We start from the raw sequence: 21,661 nt of genomic DNA, 5'->3' as shown, positions 1-21,661 counted from the left end.
TTTAGATGATCTGAGAGAGGTGACTTTCATTTTGTCACATGGTAATCCCAAGAGTCCAGTTCCTCATTCCAATCCACTCCATGTTTATGAAAGTTCATTAGCTGGAACAGTAAGAAGAAAAAAATGTCAGTGAAGGAAGTCATCCAGTCCTGATAAGTTGACATGTATAATAAAGTTGATGGTGTTATTTATTGCTAAGGTAGTCCTGGTTAAGGGTTACATGTGTGTACAGTTGGAGGAGGGGCAGGCAAAACGGAATGTAGCTAAGTAAAGTGAAATAGAGCTGATGTATTCAGAGCTTACGTTGCTAGAGGTGAGATCAGTTACCTACTTGCAGCTGAAATTTCAAACTTCTGCTTAGTGGGGACCTGAGTGGACAAATGGTGACTGATAGTTGGAAATATCAGCAGACATCTTAAATTTTATGCTCAAATGAATGAGCAATGAACCAGGAGAATAAGTCCAGTTGTTTTCAGCTGCTGGTAATTTTTACCTTTTTATTTAAAATCACAGCGCCTTTTTCAATGAATGCCCATGTGACTGTGGCTTATTACAATGAAACCAGCAACTACACTTCAACAGAGACATGTGAATGTGGTGTTTATGGATTAGCCTCACCGGTGGCTAATGCTATGGGGGTGGTGGGCATCCCTAAGAACAGTAACTACCAAGCTTGTGACTACAACACTGAGTTTACTAATGCTAAGAAGCCCTGGATTGCACTGATAGAAAGAGGTAATTGTACATTTTCAGAAAAAATTCAAGCAGCAGGCAGAAAAAATGCTGATGCTGTTGTGATTTACAATGTTCCAGAGACTGGCAACCAGACGATACAGATGGCAAATTTCGGTAAGTAAGAACTGATTCCCAAAGAGGGTTAATGTCTTTGTTTATCTTAACATGGTATTTCCATCTACAGTGACTCTAGGGTCTGTCAATGAGGTTGTAAAACAAGTGTATTTTAAATTTTCTTGCCTGGCACTACTCTGAATTACTTTACTATTATTTAATATTGGCAATTAATTTGTTCCAAGGTCAAAAGCAATTCATGAAGTGGTTCCTGTTTTCTTTCATGATGTTCTTAGCTCTACTAGTTTTCTCACTGTGTATTACATAATTGCTTTTTAATAAATGTGCCTTTACCTGTAAACATTCAAGAAAATATAAATATTTTAATTTCATTCTTAATTTGTACTTTTCAGTTTGATTCAGGGTTGTATGTATTCAAGTGTGCAGTAACTGCAAAACGGATTCATTATTATGATTAAACAGTAGCATATTGTAAGTGTGAAAAAATGTTTACAGAAATGAGAATTCAACTCTCTGCTGTATGCATGTGAGATTTTAATGTCTGTGGGACTAATATTTATAAAACTACTCTGTAAGAAACATTATACATTGAAAACGGTAAGGCTGAAATTGGATACCTCTGTAATTCACACCAAAAGTAAAGATTTCCCTTAAAAATGTTTACTTATGACTTCTTAAGTAAACATAATTATCTAATTTATTAATTTTGTGAAGGAATTTACTTCTTAGAATTACTGTTTTCATTTTGTAAAAAATGCCACTTTCCAAATAAATGGTTTTAAACCAGTGAAGAAGTAGACTTCTGAAACAAGTTTTCTATACTGTAGGTGGGTAAAGGTTTTTTTGACCCCAGACTTGGCCAAAGGAGAAAAATGTTAATTTCAAACAGGGTAAGATCTGGTTGAACACAATACCAGGATAATTGGTATTCTCACCACCAAGTTTGGCCTCTGAGAAGATTAATGTAAATTAAGTCAACCAGATTTCAGAACTGTAAGAAAAAAACAAATTTGTGTTAAGAGTAGTAGAGTGGAACATCCAGGTTGTGTACCTACAGTATGGCAATTTAGTACTAATCTTTGAAAAACAAGCTGCTTGTTTCTCTGGGTATCAAAAATTAGGTAACATCGTCTTTAACAGTACAAAATTATTGTAAATGTACAAAACTCTACTTGCTACCTTTTTTAACATATCCTGGACATTTCGAGAACCCAGGCATTCACATTTTTTTCTTTTGAAGTTAAGAGCACTTCATAAACATTCTCTGCATGTTCCTATAATTTTACGAGTGACTTTTATTTTTGTAGAAATAAAATGAGGTGGCTTTCTGTTGAAAAATAGAAATTAAACCTTTTCTAAGGAACCTACTTGCTCTATGTTTCAACTTAGAGATTCTGAGTATTCTAGGTTTCCTTTTACATGCATAGCCACATTCTGCTGTTCACTCCCCTGCTTTCTTTAGGATAATTTTCTTTCTTTTTTTTAAATTGAAGTATAGTTGATTTACAATGTTGTGTTACTCTCAGGTGTACAGCAAAGTGATTCAGTTATATATATATATATATATATATATATATATATATATATATATATACTTATATATATTTATATATATATATATATGTTCTTTTTCAGATTATTTTCCCATATAGGTTATTATAAAATATTGAGTATAGTTCCCTGTGCTATGCAGTAGGTCCTTGTTGTTTATTTTATATATAGTAGTGTGTATATGTTACCCCAAAATTCCTGATTTATTATTCCTCCCCACCTTTCTCCTTTGGTAAACATAAGTTTGTTTTCTGTCTGTGAGTCTGTTTCTGTTTTATAAATCTTCTGCTTTTTTAAAAGTATAAACAGCATCAAACTAAATAGTAGTCATGTTTTCCAAACTTGCTTTGCATCATGCAGTAAGGGCCAACTACTGGAAAGTAGGTGCCCAGCCACTGAATTTAAAAGTCTGACCAAAACAGTAAATCTCTCCAAAAGGCATGCACAGTCATTTGAGTATATGTCTCTGAGCAGAATTTAAGAAACAAAGCAGTTACATTTATCATTGAATATATACTTCCAATATAATCAAGGATATGTGATCAAAAACATTTTTTAATACTACGGCATTGCCCGTTTTAAAATAAGCACGTTTGAAAAGATAGCATAATCATAGTAATTGTAATAGTTAATATTTATTGCCATTTAATATATGTCAGGCACGGTTTTAGGGTCTTTATTTAATGAATGTTGATCTTTAACATTGAACGATCTCAACCCCAAAGAATTAAAATTGTAAGTTTAGTGTTTTGCCGTTATAAAACCTGTCAACTAGTGTGTCACTGGAGTTCTTCCTTCCAAGAAATTTCTCTTATATAGAAACTATTATATGATTCAGTTGACAAACATAGGGAAGGGAGTGTGGATATGAAAACTCTATGATCAGCCCCTAGACCATTAAAGATTGAGTCATTATTTTATAACATAAGCCAAAATTGTGTTTGTTTTTGCTGTCTTTCATTAGGGTTTTGTTTAGGCACAGAGGGTAGGGCAACAACTCGTCCTCCTCATCCTACAAAAGCTCAAGGCTTTACCATCTATCACATTATCGTTTTTTAAATTAGTTATCTATTTTATACATATTAGTGTATATATGTCAATCCCAATCTCCCAATTCATCCCACCACCACCACCCCCCACCAAATTCCCCCCTTGGTGTCCATACGTTAGTTCTCTACATCTGTGTCTCTATTTCTGCCCTACAAACCAGTTCATCTGTACCGTTTTTCTAGGTTCCACATACCTGCGTTAATATATGATATTTGTTTTTCTCTTTCTGACTGACTTCACTCTGTATGACAGTCTCTAGATCCATCCACATCTCTACAAATGACCCAATTTTGTTCCTTTTTATGGCTGAGTAATATTCCATTGTATATATGTACCACATCTTCTTTACCCATTCGTCTGTCAATGGGCATTTAGGTTGCTTCCATTACCTGGCTATTGTAAATAGAGCAGCAATGAACATTGTGGTACATGACTCTTTTTGAATTATGGCTTTCTCAGGGTATATGCCCAGGAGTGGGATTGCTGGGTCATATGGTAATTCTATTTTTAGTTTTTTAAGGAATCTCCATACTGTTCTCCATAGTGGCTGTATCAATTTACATTCCCACCAACAGTGCAAGAGGGTTCCCGTTTCTCCATACCCTCTCCAGCATTTCTTGTTTGTAGATTTTCTGATGATGGCCATTCTAACTGGTGTGAAGTGATACCTCATTGTAGTTTTGATTTGCAGTTCTCTAATAATTAGTGATGTTGAGCAACTTTTCATGTGCTTCTTGGACAACTGTATGTCTTCTTTTGAGAAATGTCTATTTAGGTCTTCTGCCCATTTGTGGATTGGGTTGTTTGTTTTTTTAATATTGAGCTGCATGAGCTGTTTATATATTTTGGAGATTAATCCTTTGTCCATTGATTCGTTTGCAAATATTTTCTCACATTCTGAGGGTTGTCTTTTTGTCTTGTTTGTAGTTTCCTTTGCTTTGCAAAACCTTTTAAGTTTCATTAGGTCCGATTTGTTTATTTCTGTTTTTATTTCCATTACTCTAGGAGGTGGATCAAAAAAGATCTTGCTGTGATTTATGTCAAAGAGTGTTCTTCCTATGTTTTCTTCTAAGAGTTTTAAAATGTCTAGTCTTACATTTAGGTCTCTAATCCATTTTGAGTTTATTTTTGTGTATGGTGTTAAGGAGTGTTCTAATTTCATTCTTTTACCTGTAGCTGTCCAGTTTTCCTAGCACCACTTATTGAAGAGACTGTCTTTTCTCCATTGTATATCCTTGCCTCCTTTATCATAGATTAGTTGACCATAGGTGTGTGGGTTTATCCCTGGGCTTTCTATCCTGTTCCATTGATCAACATTTCTGTTTTTGTGCCAGTACCATACTGTCTTAATTACTGTAGCTTTGTAGTATAGTGTGAAGTCAGGGAGTCTGATTCCTCCAGCTCCGTTTTTTTCCCTCAAGACTGCTTTGGCTATTGGGGGTTTTTTGTGTTTCCATACAAATTTTAAGGTTTTTTGTTCTAGTTCTGTAAAAAATGCCAGTGGTACTTTGATAGGGATTGCATTGAATGTGTAGATTGCTTTGGGTAGTATAGTCATTTTAACAATATTGATTCTTCCAATCCAAGAACATGGTATATCTCTCCACCTGTCTGTGTCATCTTTGATTTCTTTCATCAGTGTCTTATAGTTTTCTGAGTACAGGTTTTTACCTCCTTAGGTAGGTTTATTCCTAGGTATTTTATTCTTTTTGTTGCAATGGTGAATGGGATTGTTCCCTTAATTTCTCTTTCTGGTCTTTCATTGTTAGTGTATAGGAAGAATGCAAGAGATTTCTGTGCATTAATTTTGTATCCTGCAACTTTACCAAGTTCATTGATTAGCTCTAGAAATTTTCTGGTGGCATCTTTAGGATTCTCTCTATATAGTATCATGTCATCTGCAAACAGTGGCAGTTTTACTTCTTCTTTTCCAATTTGTATTCCTTTTATTTCTTTGGCTTCTCTGATTGCCGTGGCTAGGACTTCCAAAACTATGTTGAATAATAGTGGTGAGGGTAGACATCCTTGTCTTGTTCCTGATCTTAGAGGAAATGCTTTCAGTTTTTCACCATTGAGAATGATGTTTGCTGTGGGTTTGTTGCATATGGTCTTTATTATGTTGAGGTAGGTTCCCTCTATGCCCACTTTCTGGAAAGTTTTTATCATAAATGGGTGTTGAATTTCACCAAACGCTTTTTCTGCATCTATTGAAAGGATCATATGGTTTTTATTCTTCAATTTGTTAATATAGTGTATCACATTGATTGATTTGAGTATATTGAAGAATCCTTGCATCCCTGGGATAAATCCCACTTGGTCATGGTGTATGATCCTTCTAGTGTGCTGTTGGATTCTGTTTGCTAGTATTTTGTTGAGGATTTTTACACCTATGTTCATCAGTGATATTGGTTTGTAATTTTCTTTTTTTGTAGTATCTTTGTTTGGTTTTGGTATCAGGGTGATGGTAGAATGAGTTTAGGAGTGTTCCTTCCTCTGCAATTTTTTGGAAGAGTTTGAGAAGGATGGGTGTTAGCTCTTCTCTAAAGGTTTGATAGAATTCACCTGTGAAGCCATCTGGTCCTGGACTTTTGTTTGTTGGAAGAGTTTTAGTCACAGTTTCAATTTCATTACTTGTGATTGGTCTGTTTATATTTTCTATTTCTTCCTGGTTCAGTCTTGGAAGGTTATACCTTTCTAAGAATTTGTCCCTTTCTTCCAGGTTGTCCATTTTATTGGCAAAGAGTTGCTTGTAGTAGTCTCCTATGATGCTTAGTATTTCTGCAGTGTCCATTGTAACTTCTCCTTTTTCTTTTTTAATTTTATTGATTTGAGTCCTCTCCCTCTTTTTCTTGATGAGTCTGGCTAAAGGTTTATCAATTTTGTTTATCTTCTCAAAGAACCAGCTTTAGTTTTATTTATCTTTGCTATTGTTTTCTTTGTTTCTATTTCATTTATTTCTGCTCTGATCTTTATGATTTCTTTCCTTCTACTAACTTTGGGTTTTGTTTGTTCTTCTTTCTCTAGTTCCTTTAGGTGTAAGCTTAGATTGTTTATTTGAGAGTTTTCTTGTTTCTTGAGGTAGGGTTGTGCTGCTATTAACTTCCCTCTTAGAACTGCTTTTCCTGCATCCCATAGGTTTTGGATCATCATGTTTTCATTGTCATTTGTCTCTAGGAATTTTTTGATTTCCTCTTTGATTTCTTCAGTGATCTCCTGTTTATTTAGTAATGTATTGTTTACCCTCCATGTGTTTGTATTTTTTACGTTTTTTTTCCCTGTAATTGATTTCCAATCTCATAGCATTGTGGTCGGAAAAGATGCTTGATATGATTTCAATTTTCTTAAATTTACCGAGGCTTGATTTGTGACCCAAGATGTGATCTATCCTGGAGAATGTTCTGTGTGCACTGGAGAAGAAAGTGTAGTCTGCTCTTTTTGGATGGAATATCCTATAAATATCAATTAAATCTATCTGGTCTATTGTGTCATCTAAAGCTTGTTTTTTCTTATTAATTTTCTGTCTGGATGATCTGTCCATTGGTGAAAGTGGGGTGTTAAAGTTCCCTACTATTATTGTGTTACTGTCGATTTCCCCTTTTCTGGCTGTTAGCATTTGCCTTATGTATTGAGGTGCTCCTATCTGGGGTGCATAAATATTTACAATTGTCACATCTTCTTCTTGGATTGATCCCTTGATCATTATGTAGTGTCCTTCCTTGTGTCTTATAATAGTCTTTATGTTAAAGTCTATTTTGTCTGATATGAGAATTGCTACTCCAGCTTTCTTTTGATTTCCGTTTGCATGGAATATCTTTTTCCATCCCCTCACTTTCAGACTATATGTGTCCCTAGGTCTGAAGTGGGTCTCTTGTAGACAGCATATATATGGGTCTTGTTTTGGTATCCATTCAGCAAGCCTGTGTCTTTTGGTTGGAGCATTTAATCCATTCACGTTCAAGGTAATTATTGATATGTATGTTCCTATGACCATTTCCTTAATTGTTATGGGTTTGTTTTTGTAGGTCCTTTTCTTCTATTATGTTTCCCACTTAGAGAAGTTCCTTTAGCATTTATCGTAGAGCTGGTTTGGTGGTGCTGAATTCTCTTAGCTTTTGCTTGTCCATAAACCTTTGGATTTCTCCATCAAATCTGAATGAGATCCTTGCCGGGGAGAGTAATCTTGGTTGTAGGTTCTTCCCTTTCATCACTTTAAATAGAAAATGCCACACCCTTCTGGCTTGTAGAGTTTCTGCTGAGAAATCAGCTGTTAACCTTATGGGAGTTCTCCTGTATGTTATTTGTCGTTTTTCCCTTGTTGCTTTCAGTAATTTTTCTTTGTCTTTAATTTTTGTCAGTTTGATTACTATGTGTCTCGGCATGTTTCTCCTTGGGTTTATCCTGCCTGGGACTCTCTGCGCTTCCTGGACTTGGGTGGCTATTTCCTTTCCCATGTTAGGGACGTTTTCATCTATAATCTCTTCAAATATTTTATCACGTCCTTTCTCTCTCTCTTCTCCTTCTATAATGCAAATGTTGTTGAGTTTAATGTTGTCCCAGAGGTCTCTTGGGCTGTCTTCATTTCTTTTCATTCTTTTTTCTTTATTCTGTTCCACGGCAGTGAATTCCACCCTTCTGTCTTCCAGGTCACTTATCCGTTCTTCTGCCTCAGTTATTCTGCTATTGATTCCTTCTAGTATATTTTTCATTTCAGTTATTGTATTGTTCATCTCTGTTTGTTTGCTCTTTCATGCTTCTAGGTCTTTGTTAAACATTTCTTGCATATTCTCGATCTTTACCTCCATTTTTTTCCGAGGTCCTGGATCATCTTCACTATCATTATTCTGAATTCTTTTTCTGGAAGGTTGCCTATCTCCACTTCATGTAGTTGTTTTTCTGGGGTTTTATCTTGTTCCTTCATCTGGTACCAAGTCCTCTGCCTTTTCATTTTGTCTCTCTTTCTGTGAATGTGGTTTTCCTTCCACAGGCTGCAGAACTGTAGTTCTTCTTGCTTCTGCTGTGTGCCCTCTGGTGGATGAGGCATCTAAGAGGCTTGTGCAAGTTTCCTGATGGGAGGGACTGGTGGTAGGTAGAGCTGACTGTTGCTTTGGTGAGCAGAGTTCAGCAAAACTTTAATCCTCTTGTCTTCTGATGGGTGGGGCAGGGTTCCCTCCCTGTTGGTTGTTTGGCCTGAGGCAACCCAGCACTGGAGCCTACCTGGTTCTTTGGTGGGGCTAATGGTGGACTCTGGGAGGGCTCATGCCAAGGAGTACTCCCCAGAACTTCTGCTGCCAGTGTCCTTGTCCCCAGGGTGAGCCACAGCCACCCCCATCCTCTGCAGGAGACCCTCCCACATTTGTAGTAGGTTTGGTTCAGACTCCTATGGGGTCACTGCTCCTTCCCCTGGGTCCCGATGTGCACACTACTTTGTGTGTGCCCTCCAAGAGTGGAGTCTCTGTTTCCCTCAGTCCTGTCAAAAAGTCTTGCAATCAAATCCCGCTATGCTTCAAAGTCTGATTCTCTAGGAATTCCTCCTCCCATTGCCAGACCCCCAGGTTGGGAAGCCTGACATGGGGCTCAGGACCTTCACTCCAGTGAGTGGACTTCTGTGGTATAATTGTTCTCCAGTTTGTGAGTCACCCACCCAGCAGTTATGGGACTTAATTTTATTGTGATTGTGCCCCTCCTACCTTCTCACTGTGGCTTCTCCTTTGTCTTTGGCTGTGGGGTATCTTTTTTGGTGAGTTCCAGTGTCTTCCTTTTGTTGACTGTTCAGCAGTTAGTTGTGATTCCGGTGCTCTCGCAAGAGGGAGTGAGCACATGTCCTTCTACTCTGCCATCTTGAACCAATCTTTGAGTGTTCTATCACCTTATCTTTTATCACCCCTAAAAACCACCTTTTCAGAAAACCACACTCTAGCCCCCCTCAGGGATGTGGACCCCCTTCACTTCCTTGGTTGCCACTATCTCTTCATTCCTTCCATCCCATTTTCCATGCTAGGCCTTCCTAGCCTTTCCACAATGCTGTGCCTCTTTATGTCTTACTGATGTCAATGCCCTCCAAGCAAAGGCTCCTAGGAACAGACCTGTAGTTGAAAAAGTTGGGTTTATTACTTACTGCAGCAAAGGTAGAATGCACACCATGGGAAACGATGGGGTATCTCAATAAGAGGGCTTAAGAAAGGATTTATAGGATTTGGGCTTGCTTCAGATGATTTGGGGGAGGGTTTAAGGAAGCAGGCCATTGACCAGCCAGCCCAGTTTGCCTGAGACAGGGATTTCCTGGAACTTGGGACTTTCAGTGCTAAAACCAGGAAATTCCTGGGAAAACCAAGCTGAGTAGGTCACTCTAGCTGGCTTTGTTCTGGATTTGGATACTGTCAGAAAGTAGGGGGTAATTCTGTGATTGGATTTCTAAATAAACCTTATTTGTAAGTGGGGAAGACTAACCTGAAGCTACAGCTGTAATTAGTAAAGAAGCAACAGTCACTCATGTTAGCCAGGATGGGAGATGTCTGGTCATTTTTGTGACTTGGATGCTGTTCATATTTTGACTGGGTTCAGACATGATTATGGAATGGTCTTGTTTTTGTCTTGATCTATCATGGCACAGAATGACCTTCTCTACTGTTGATGCTCTGTGAAATTATTTATGTTCAACAAGAAAACACCAAAGCCTGATTGGTAGTGCCAGGCCAGGTCCCAGATGTCAAGGGCTGCTTGCCTCTTTCTCAACAACAGTATACTACGCCTATGTCTTTATACTATGCCTATGCATTTGCTGTGCAAATACATTATCTCCTTCCATTTTATGTATCAGTGCTTCCCTATCCCCTATAGCCTGCCTTCAAGGTCCCCAGCAAGCCTAAGGGATGCTTCTGCACTCCTTGCTTCTCATGGTTTCATGATGTGGATACAGAATGTCTTTACTCCTGGGCCCAATCCATTCATAGCCCCGCTACTAGCAGTATCTCTTTTCTGAAGGGAACAACTTCAGTCTGAGAAGTGCTCCCACCGAGGAGGAATGGTGTCTAACCTAGTACTTGGAGGTAAACCTTTAATTCTAAGTTTCCCAGTTTGCAGTGTGTTTTGATTTACATTTTGATGCAGTTGGAAGTAGAAAGATACGCTTATGGTATCCTTAAGTAATTATGTAACTTCCTAACAATTTCCAAATGCTCCAGAGACGTCCATCCATCCAGTTGTCCCAGATGTGCAAGAAAAGGCAGGACTCCTCTGTTATTAAAGCAGAAAATTCAGACTATGTTAAGTACTTGCTTGCTGACAGAACAGGTTTTGAAAGTTAAATATGCTATTAATAGGTTAATTGCCCTAAGAAAAATTAGATTTTAATGTACTGTAGCTTATTACAGCAAAATCAGTAATCTAAGAGGAATAAAATGTTTCTTAACGTTTTTATCATTACGACTGTGTTCAGCGAAGTGTATTACAGGGTGAGGTCTGCAGCATTTCAGAATCCCCCAAACTCACCAATTCCCCAGCAATTAAGTACATGGAAAGGAAGGGTTTAATCAGAGTAGCAAACTCACATGTTTTAGAAAAAAATTTTTCTAGAACTGAGAGGGGAAATAAAAACATAATATATAAATGAAGTGAGAAGATAATAAAAACTTTAATAAGGCTTAGACTCCAATATATACTTGAGTTTAATTCAAGAAAACGAATCAGTTCCACTTCAAATGAATCTCAGATCTGCCCAGCACCATCTCCAAGACTTCATCCTCAGACCTCTGCAATAACCTCCTAACTCATCTCCCTGCTTCTCTTGTCCCCCTCTAAGCTCACTACCCACACTGAAGCCAAAGTGCCTTTTTAGAATAAAACCAAACCACACCTTGTTTAAAACCCTTCAGTAGCTTCCCACTGCTCTTAGAGTACATTCAGACTCATTTCCATGTCCTCATCCAGCCATGAATCACCTAGCTCATGCCCACCACTCTGACCTCATCTCCTCTCACCTCCCTGCATGCCTCCTGTCCCCTACACTGAGATCCAGCCACACTGGGCTCCTTTCAGTCCCTCAATCCCACTAAACCCTTCCCTGCCTTGAGCTTGAAAATACTTGAAACCGCCCTCTTCTTCACACCCCCACATCTCATTAAAGATCAAGTCCTATTGATTCAATCTCCAAGCATTTCTGAAATCCATCCCCTTTCCCACCTTTGCTGCATCCATCCAAGCCCAGGCCAATATCCTGTCTCACCTGGACTATTGCAGTAACCTCCCAGCGGGTCTCCCTCTTATTCTCGCCCCCCTACAGAGTCTTGTCTTCCACCCAGCAGCCAGAGTGATCCCGTGGAAAATGGAATTCAGTCCCAGTTAGAATAAAATCCAGGCTTCATGCCATGTCCTACAAAGCCCTGTGTGATGAGACCTGATTCCACACCCCTCTCTCCCACATGACTATGCCTCAGCCACTCTGGTCTTCTTTCTGTTTCTAAACCAAAAGAGCTAGCTTTTGCACTTGCTGTTCCCTCTACCGAAGTCATTTCTCTTTTATGTTTTCACATAATGCTTCCTCCAAAAATATAACCATGTCACTACTTTCTCGACATGGCAGCTGGAGCGATCCTCTAAAAATCGAGGTCGGAGCACATTGCTCTTCTTCTCAAAACCCCCCAATGACTTTTCATTGTTCTTCAAATAAAATCTAAACTTTGCCATGCCGAAAGGACTTGAATCATCTGGCCTCTGCCTACCTTTCCAACCTAACAGTGCCACCCCTGCCCTACCAATGCCTAACCACTCTGACCTTCAGATATTTTCTCCAACCCACGAAGCTTCTTCTGTGAGGCCCTTTGTCCTTGTTTTTCTCCCTATCACCATCATCACTACCACACGTAACAGGTTCTCCGAATCCCAGTTTAAATCTCTTCTTTGAAGAACTCTCCCCCTACTGCATTAATTCCAATCAAAACCTGGTGCTCATTTCTGTTGAAATCTCTTATAATGTGTAATGATTTTCTTATTTGCATATTATCTTATAATAATAAGATGATTATTGTAATGATTTTCTTATAATGTGTAATGATTTTCTCATTTGCTTATTATCTGTCTTTCTGTCTTTCCCACTTGATTGTAGGTTCCAGGAGGGCAGAGACCATGTCATCCACTGTATAGTGCGTAGTCTTCACTAGTTGTTAAATGAATGAAAGTTTAAGAAACTTGAAAGCAATTCCCTTTTATATATGAAAAGATAAACAAGTTTAAGTGAAGTTGATTAGGTGAATTCGGCAAACTATTGTACTTTAAAATTGTTTTTATTTTTACCTATACAAGTAATACTTTCTCCTTTAAAAAACAACACAAGATATAAAGTCCCCCTTGACTATTGCCCACAATCTCAGGCCTCTCCCAAGAGATAACTATTGTTATTCATTCAGTAGGTAACCTTTCAGGATTTTTCTATTAATTTTTACATATGTATACCTATAGAAACTACAAAGTCAACCTGTGTTTTATTTTTCACATTAACGAAGTTATTCTGTAGCCTGCTTTTGTCACTCAATAGTAGGAATTGGAGTTATTTCCATACTAATAAATTTATATTTAGATCTAATCCATTTTTAACTACTGCATAATATTTCATAGTGTGAACACACTCATAACTTATTCAACCACTCCCCTACTAATGGACATTTGGGTTGTTTTCAACTCTGCTCTCTTATATACAATACTTCAATGAACATAATTATTGCTGATACCGAAGGACGTTAATGATATTGACATTGCATCACTATTGATATTGCTCTTGCATGTGACTGCCTTGTTGAACTCTTATTTCATTTTAATAGTTGGCTCTTGAATTTTCAGGATAAATGACCATTTTCTCTACAAAGCTTTACCTCATCTTTTATGTTAATTGTACCTCTTCATTCTTTCCAGTGGTCTTATTCTTTTGTCTAGGGTTCTAGTAGCGATAATATATACACTTTTGACGTGTTCCTGACTTTACTACCAAAATGCTCCCACTGTTCCACCATTAAGTGTGTTGTTTGATAGAAGTTTCTGGGAGATACTCCTTATCAAGTTTCAGGACTTCAGTAAGGCTTTTGAATCTTGTTATTCTTACTGGCAAGCTATAATATAAATACATATGTATATACATATACTTATGTATGTATATGTGTAGATAGATATAAGATACAGCTATAGGGCTTCCCTGGTGGTGCAGTGGTTGAGAGTCCGCCTGCCAATGCAGGGGACACGGGTTCGTGCCCCAGTCTGGGAAGATCCCACATGCCGTGGAGAGGCTGGGCCCGTGAGCCATGGCCGCTGAGCCTGCGCATCCGGAGCCTGTGCTCTGCAACGGGAGAGGCCACAACAGTGAGAGGCCCATGTACTGCAAATAAAAAAAAAGATACAGCTATAGTCACTATTGTAGGATATAATCCAAAGGGGAAATCCGATAGTTTACTGTCAGCTAAGGGGAAATAATAAAGTGATATACAGAAACAAGCTGAAACTAACACACCATTGTAAAGCAATTATACTCCAATAAAGATGTTTTTTAAAAAAAAGAAACAATAGGTAAAAGGGAATGTTTTGTTTTTCTTTCTTTTTTTAGATATCATTTTATTGGTGCCCTTGATAAAAGGATTGAAAACATTTTTGTTGCTTATACATATGATTCCAAGTTGAGTGTCAAATTGTAAGACACAAACAAAATTTAAAAGTATCTAGACAAACTAGAAAAACTGTTTATTAAAACAAGATGAAGTGCCACAGTGAATAGTAAAGAATAATAAATGTAGAGACAGATATAAAATAGAAAAAACCTGTCAGGTTTATAAGCAAAATATTTGACAGTCACATTGCACAACAAGTTAAAGAGTGATACAGTTATTTTAAAACGAGTATGATCGTGAGATATGCCAACAAGTGTATAATATGTTAGGTCTGGAAAATACCTCGGCTATGCTTGGAATTCACAAAACCCTGAAAACATCATAACCCTTACTGTAACCTGGCTTACAAAAACAGGATTTTAGTACCTCTCTCTCATACTCTCAAATAAATTCCCAAGTATCTGTCTGTCTGTCTCTCCCCACCCCCACCTCCTGCCATATAGGCACAGACATACATAACTGCATAAGAATTTATATTTTTATAAGGGAGTCAAAGATACAGTACCTCCGGATGCTGGTTTCCAGAAAAAAACAAAATGAGTAAATTCACTATGAGCTCTTTAAAGTACATTATCTCCCTTTTCTCCATTTTAAAATCTAGGAATACTTTTTTAAAATCAAGGAATATTTTGTAAGTCTAAACATGTGCTTTTTGTTCATTGATATATATTTTCTACTTACCTCTTCCTTCTAAACTTTTAATCTTTTATTTATTATATTATAATTTGCTGCCAGGACATTGATTGCCCCCCGAATTATTGATAATTACTTGGAAAGAATGTGTACACGAATGTGTACACGGATGTGTGTGTGTGTGCGTGTGTGTGTAAATACAGACAGAGAAATGCCTGGATAGGATTGCATAGAATAGAATAGTTCCTCTTAAGTACCCTCTCCCTCTATTTTCAGCAATCCTTGGTTCCTAAGTTCTCTTACCCCAGCTACCCCTCTTCCATCACTCAGGCTTACCTCCCTAGACAGCAAGGACTTCATGTAAATAAATTATATCTGTTTCCATCTAAACTCTCAAGTCTTATGTCCTACTCATTTAGGTAATTGTTAGATATGCAGGAGCTACTTTGTTAAAGTATCCCAGGGGAAACTTTATTTGTTGTACTTGGAAACAACATGACTTAGACAAACAAACCCAATTTCTAACTGATGATAATTCCAGGACCTTTGAAAGAACTGTGGAACAGTAAATTGGGGGAAATCGTATTTCAAAGCATCCCTTATCACATCATATAAGCAATAATGAACTCCACCTAACGTTTTAGATTTTTAGTTGTATATCATATTTGTATCTAAATTTTTAATAATATATATTATCATGTGATCTTTTTAAAAAATATTTTATGTATTTATTTATGGCTGCGTTGGGTCTTTGTTGCTACGCGCGGGCTTTCTCTAGTTGCAATGAGTGGGGGCCACTCTTCATTGTGGTGTGCGAGCCTCTCACTGCGGTGGCTTCTCTTCTTACAGAGCACGGGCTCTAGGTGTGCAGGCTTCAGTAGTTGCAGCACACGAGCTCAGTAGTTGTGGCTTGCAGGCTCTAGAGCGTAGGCTCAATAGTTGTGGTGCACGGGCTTAGTTGCTCTGTGGCATGTAGGATCTTCCCGGACCAGGGCTCAAACCAGGGTCCCCTGAATTGGCAGGCAGATTCTTTTTTTTTTTTTTAATAGATCTTTATAGGAGTATAATTGCTTTACAATACTGTGTTAGTTTCTGTTGTACACCAAAGTGACTCAGCCATATGCATACATATGTCCCCATATCCCTTCTCTCTTGAACCACCCTCCCATCCTCCCTATCCCACCCCTCTAGGTCATCGCAAAGCACCGAGCTGATCTCCCTGTGCTATGCAGCTGCTTCCCACTAGCTATTTATTTTACGTTTGGTAGTGTATATATGTCCATGCCACTCTCTCAATTCGTCCCAGCTTACCCTTCCCCCACCCCGTGTCCTCAAGTCCATTCTCTATGTCTATGTCGTCTTTATTCCTGCCCTGCAACTAGGTTCATCAGTACCATTTTTTTTTAGGTTCCGTATATATGTGTTAACATACGGTATGCGTTTTCTCTTTCTGACTTACTTCACTCTGTATGACAGACTCTAGGTCTAGCCACCTCACTACAAATAACTCAGTTTCATTTCTTTTTATGGCTGAGTAATATTGCATTGTATATATGTGCCACATCTTTATCCATTCATCTGTCGATGGACATTTATGATGGTTCCATGTCCTGGCTATTGTAAATAGTGCTGCAAGGAACATTGTGGTACATAACTCTTTTTGAATTATGGTTTTCTCAGGTTATATGCCCAGTAGTGGGATTGCTGGGTCGTATGGTAGTTATATTTTTAGTTTCTTAAGGAACCTCCATACTGTTTTCCATAGTGGCTGTATCAGTTTACATTCCCACCAGCAGTGCAGGAGGATTCCCTTTTCACCACACCCTTTCCAGCATTTACTGTTTGTAGATTTTTTCATAATGGCCATGCCAACAGGCATGAGGTGATACCTCATTGTAGTTTTGATTTGCATTTCTCTAATAATTAGTGATGTTGGGCATCTTTCATGTGCCTCTTAGCCATCTGTATGTCTTCCTTGGTGAAATGTCTATTTAGGTCTTCCGCCCTTTTTTTTTCCCGCCTTTTTTTTTTTTTTTTTTTTTTTTGCAGTACACGGGCCTCGCACTGTTGTGGCCTCTCCCGTTGCAGAATACAGGCTCCGGACGCGCAGGCTCCAGACGCGCAGGCTCCAGATGCGCAGGCTCAGCGGCCATGGCTCACGGGCCTAGCCGCTCCACGGTATGTGGGATCTTCCCGGACCGGGGCACGAACCTGTGTCCCCTGCATCGGCAGGTGGACTCTCAACCACTGCGCCACCAGGGAAGCCCCCGCCCATTTTTTAATTGGACTGTTTATCTTTTGATGTTGAGCTCCATGAGCTGCTTGTATATTTTGGAGATTAATCCTTTGTTCGTTGTTTCATTTGCAAATATTTCCTCCCATTCTGAGGGTTGTCTTTCATCCTGTTTATGGTTTCCTTTGTGGTGCAAAAGCTTTTAAGTTTAATTAAGTGCCATTTGTTTATTTTTGTTTTTATTTCCATTACTCTAGGAGGTGGGTCAAAAAAGATCTTGCTGTGGTCTATGTCAAAGAGTGTTTTTCCTTTGTTTTCCTCTAAGAGTTTTATAGTGTGTGGTCTTAAACCAGATTCTTAACCACTGCACCAACAGAGAAGTCCTATGTGATCTTCTTTATCATGCAATGATAGTGATACCACATGGTTAAATAAATTAGTCTCTAGCAATAATCAATACATTGGCACCTCTTCGGTGGAAAGTACAAATAGAAGGAAATGAAAATTTGCGTAATAATTTACTTGCTTTCAATTTCTATTTTAAATGACTGTCTCCGTATCATTATTCCTATTACCTGGAGCTCTTTCTTTTCTTTCAGCATTGCACCTAATTCCTATTAAAATATGTTTTTCTTTGTCTTTTATGAAGGCAATTGTTAACAATAAATATTCTATTAGCTATGTGCTGCACATTCTTTCTTCTAAGTGTAATTAATCACTTCAATAATCCATGAGGTACAAAGTGTTAGTATCCCCATTTTATATATATATGGAAACTGAGACATAGAAACATTTGTTAACTTCCCCTCATGGTCATACAGCTAGTAGATTGCAAAACTAGGCTTTGAACTCTATAGCTCTATACCCTGACTCCAGAATCTGCGCTTTTAATCAGTACACAATACTAGAATACCTTTCTGGTGAGCATATACTATGCAAGGCACCATACAAAAATGGTACCAAAACACGATCATTGCCCTCAAGGAGGAAAATGTAGTAGGGAGAACCAATATTTATACAACTAGTAGAAGGCAGAATATAAAAAGCACTATTAATAGAAGTGTTAAGATTATTGGAGATGAAGAGGTTAAGAAATTATGAGGTCATAGTGTTGGGAAGGTCATCAACGTGGATGTTAATGTTATAGATGATTATAACAGAGAACTGAAAGATAAGTAGTGGGAGTATAAAAGGGAGAGCTACAGAGCAGGCAATCAGAAAGTGGAGTATTTCTGTTATGACTTCAGAAGTTGAGCAGATCAGGATGATAATAATGTCCAGAGTCTGGTCATGGAAGTGGGGTGACTACACTGGAATAGAGACAAAAGTCCCTGAAGTTGAATCACAATGAGGTCAGAGTGTTGGATGATGGAAGAACTTAGGGTGGAGAGAATGCCTGTGATCCAAATGACAAAGTCTTCATATATGTGGTAGAATGACTGGGAGGCTGGTCCATGACCAAACAGGGAGGGAAGGAATAGAAGGTGGTAAAACCAAGTGCCATGAGTCTCTTGACTGCCATGAGTCTCCAAAAAATGGGTTTTACTCATGACGGTGGGGGAAAAGTAGTCTGGAGATTATCATGTGGGAGTGAGGAGACCCCTTATAGCCCTGAAATATGTAGGATACAGAAGGATGAGCTGCCTCTACTAAAAGTAACTGAAGGAGAAGTGGTGTCTTCAGGGGTAAGATGGGTCAGGGACCATAAGGAAATATCATAAGCTTTAGTGTAACCCTCAGTGAAGGGTAAATGACAGAAATTTACTGGTTAGGCATGTGTCATGTAACCAGAGATCTAGAAGACACAGTGGAAATTCGGGGGAAAGAGCAGTGGAAGAAGAAAGTAATGAACAGTACAGAGAGGGGAGCACAGAAATGAAGATTAAACGTATTAGCTTCCATTTGGGGCAATAACTAAGGATGACATGAATGTGAGAGCAGGAAGCATTGGTGTGAAGGTAAAAGTGTCTCAGACAAATAGAGGACTTGGGTTATCAGTGTAGAAGGCTGGCAGTCTATATAAAACATAAGAGAATTATTCACAAGAGAGCAGGCACTCTTGAAGGAGTTAAGAAGGGCAGAGCTGAATAGGGTAGAGATGAATATATGAATGAATTTAGATCAGTGGGGTCCTAGAGCTGTGGCTGTAGATTACAAGGGTGAAAGAGGGACATGTTAATGTTTGGGCGGGGAAGGGGAGTACACTGAAGGTAATAGGTGCTGAATGACCCAAAAGTAAAACTAACCAGCCTTAAGGTTCCAAATGGAACTTCTTTAAAGTCTTAAGTCAGGTGCAAGTTGGGGCTTGAGTTAAGTGTTACATAGGTATCTGGAGGATGTTTCATGAAAATATGAAATCCTTATAAAGAATGAGCTCATGACAAAATTCTTTGGGGCCATTTTAATAAATCAAATGTTCTGGGAAATGATCTGTTATGACTAATGCTTTTAGTAAAAACAGGTAGAAACCTAGTCAAGGCCTTAGGACTTCAAAATTGCAATGATTAAATGTCTGTATGCCCCCCATTCCAGAACTGAATCAAATCCAATCTACATTTACTTGTGTATATTTTTAGCTTTTAAATGGAAATGTAAATTGAGTTCTTCTCCTCAGGCAGTCAATTCAGTGACAGAGGCTGAGGAGGAGGAGTGTAGAATCAGTCACATAGGAGGTCTGACATTATTTTACCACTAAAAAATGCCTACATGGACCAAATAACCATTTGTCAAATTAATTTTTCCACTGATTATTTTTATTAACCTCATACAGGATATAACCAGCATCTATATGCTCAGTAACTTGTGTATGGTAAAATCAGCTGCAGTCGGAGGCCACAGTGGTTAATTCTGAGAAATTTAGTACCATTCCGACCATACAGGCAAATGTTCTTCGAAAATTAGTCTTGTCAAAAAGCCAGGATATGCAAAAAGGCCGTATTTACCAAAGGGCTTTGAGGAGAATTCTTGGAACAGAAGTCAGATGGAGAGAGGGGTTAAGTTGCATTTCGGCTGAAGGAAGATGTGTGGTTGCTCTGACCATTTCACAAAGAACACATCCTTTCTCCCCTGAAAACTGTAGCCCTTTGGCTGAACAAGGGAAGCTTAAAGAAGGCCTAAAGAGAAATACTAGGGCTCTAACCTGATGCATATTATCACATGACATCTCCCTCACCTGGGATACAAGGGTGAGGTTAAACACTGGGGCATAAAACCCTTGGGTGCTATTCGTTCTTGTTTACATACCCATAGCCTGGGCCTAGGGATAGCTCTGCAGTGACTAAGAGGTAAGCTCCTAGGGAGAGCAAGCTCTGGCTGACAATTGGGTTTTCTAACATGGGAATAGAAGAAGACATAAAAATGTGGGGTTTTTTTTCATCTAACTGTTCCCAGTGCAGAACTAATATACACCATAAGCTTCCTTTCATCATAGAATAAGTCCTAGCCCTTCTCCAAAATAATGAAACATTACTATATTCTATAATTCCAATTATAGAGCTTGCCAGCTTCAAGCAAGTTTGATTTAGTAAAGTTTTACTCTACTTGCAAAATAATTTGATAGTGAAAGTAGAGTTCTATTTTCTTTATTCTGTATGCTTGGACTGTACTTCTTGCAATGAAAAAAGTTAAATCTAAAAGAATATCCACATTGTTCATTTGTGAAAATTGTTTAAACTATTGGATGTCCTATTAATACGTCTCTGAAAAAAATTGATGTCCACAGCCCATTAATCCTCACTCTGTGAACACTTAAAATGTTAGTAAAGTGGTAAATACAAGATGTGTCTCCTTCAAGCAGTAATACCTTAAAAATCTGGTCCTTTAGGCTTCCGTTTAATGGACCTGTGCTCTTAACCTGTAATTACATTTTAAAAACATGCAGTTGTGGTGTTTTGTGAGTTTTTTTTCTGACATTTATTTGGGACATTTTTGTGCTATAACTTCGTATGGGAATATTTCCATTTCCTTACAGTAAGATCTTGGAGACAGTATATATTTTAAACTATCTTCTCATATCACATACCCTATTTGCACTTTAGAGAAAGAAAATATTACTCAGAGTAGAAGGGTAATTCAAGGCTTCTTTGCCTTCAGCTGAGCAAAAGGGCAAAAACAAAAAAACAAACAAAACCCTTATTGTCCTAAATTTACCTTCAGATAAATTTAATTACTGCATAGATTGTAGTATTCTGATATCTGAAAGGCTAAACAGTAAAGTACCATGTTCTACTGAAATATGGAAAAATAGATAATCTAAATTCCTTTAATATGTTTGTTTTCCTGTCCTTGAGTCAGTTTCACCCTTGTCTTTGACATACCACTAACATTCATAACAAAAGGAAAGCAGGGAAGACTAATATATACCACGAGACAAATCTCTAGTGCTCCAATCATTACTTTTGCACCTGTTGTTATTTTATTTTGTTAATGGTGTAAGCAGTTGGATAAAACTCAGAGAACAATAATTTCATTGAGGGCATTGACTTAAATGAATCCAGAAGAATTTTCAGTTTGATAAAAATGAAAACCTTTTTGACTCCCAGGGGTATGAAAGCTGATCTTGACGCCTTAGGGAGAAATTCATAAAGAAAATAGCCAGCTATATTCTGGCCAGTTCTATTTTTTGAGCGCCAGTTGGCACTGGGGAGAGTACAAATAATAGTCTCTAGATTTTGTCTAGTCTCATGATTTGCTTCTTCTGAAGCTATAAGCAGGAATATGTGGTCAAGTAAAATGTGGC

At 38.1% G+C, this 21,661-nt stretch overlaps 1 protein-coding gene across 1 annotated transcript in view; it reads left to right on the top strand.

Annotated features, from left to right (window-relative positions):
• Positions 1-443: 443 nt before the first annotated feature.
• The window catches only part of RNF128 (ring finger protein 128), a gene marked incomplete at its 5' end in the record, with an annotated part of 94,231 nt that continues 73,013 nt past the window's right edge, over positions 444-21,661 (top strand). The window contains one exon of the mRNA XM_081222519.1: positions 444-849. Coding sequence (XP_081078645.1) covers positions 444-849 — 406 coding nt within the window. The remainder of the gene's footprint in view (positions 850-21,661) is intronic.

Source organism: Mesoplodon bidens, assembly GCF_964165515.1.
Source record: "Mesoplodon bidens genome assembly, chromosome: X".
Lineage (NCBI taxonomy): Eukaryota > Metazoa > Chordata > Mammalia > Artiodactyla > Ziphiidae > Mesoplodon > Mesoplodon bidens.
The sequence above is the reverse complement of the archived record's forward strand: the minus strand, read 5'-3'. Positions and strand labels throughout refer to the sequence as shown.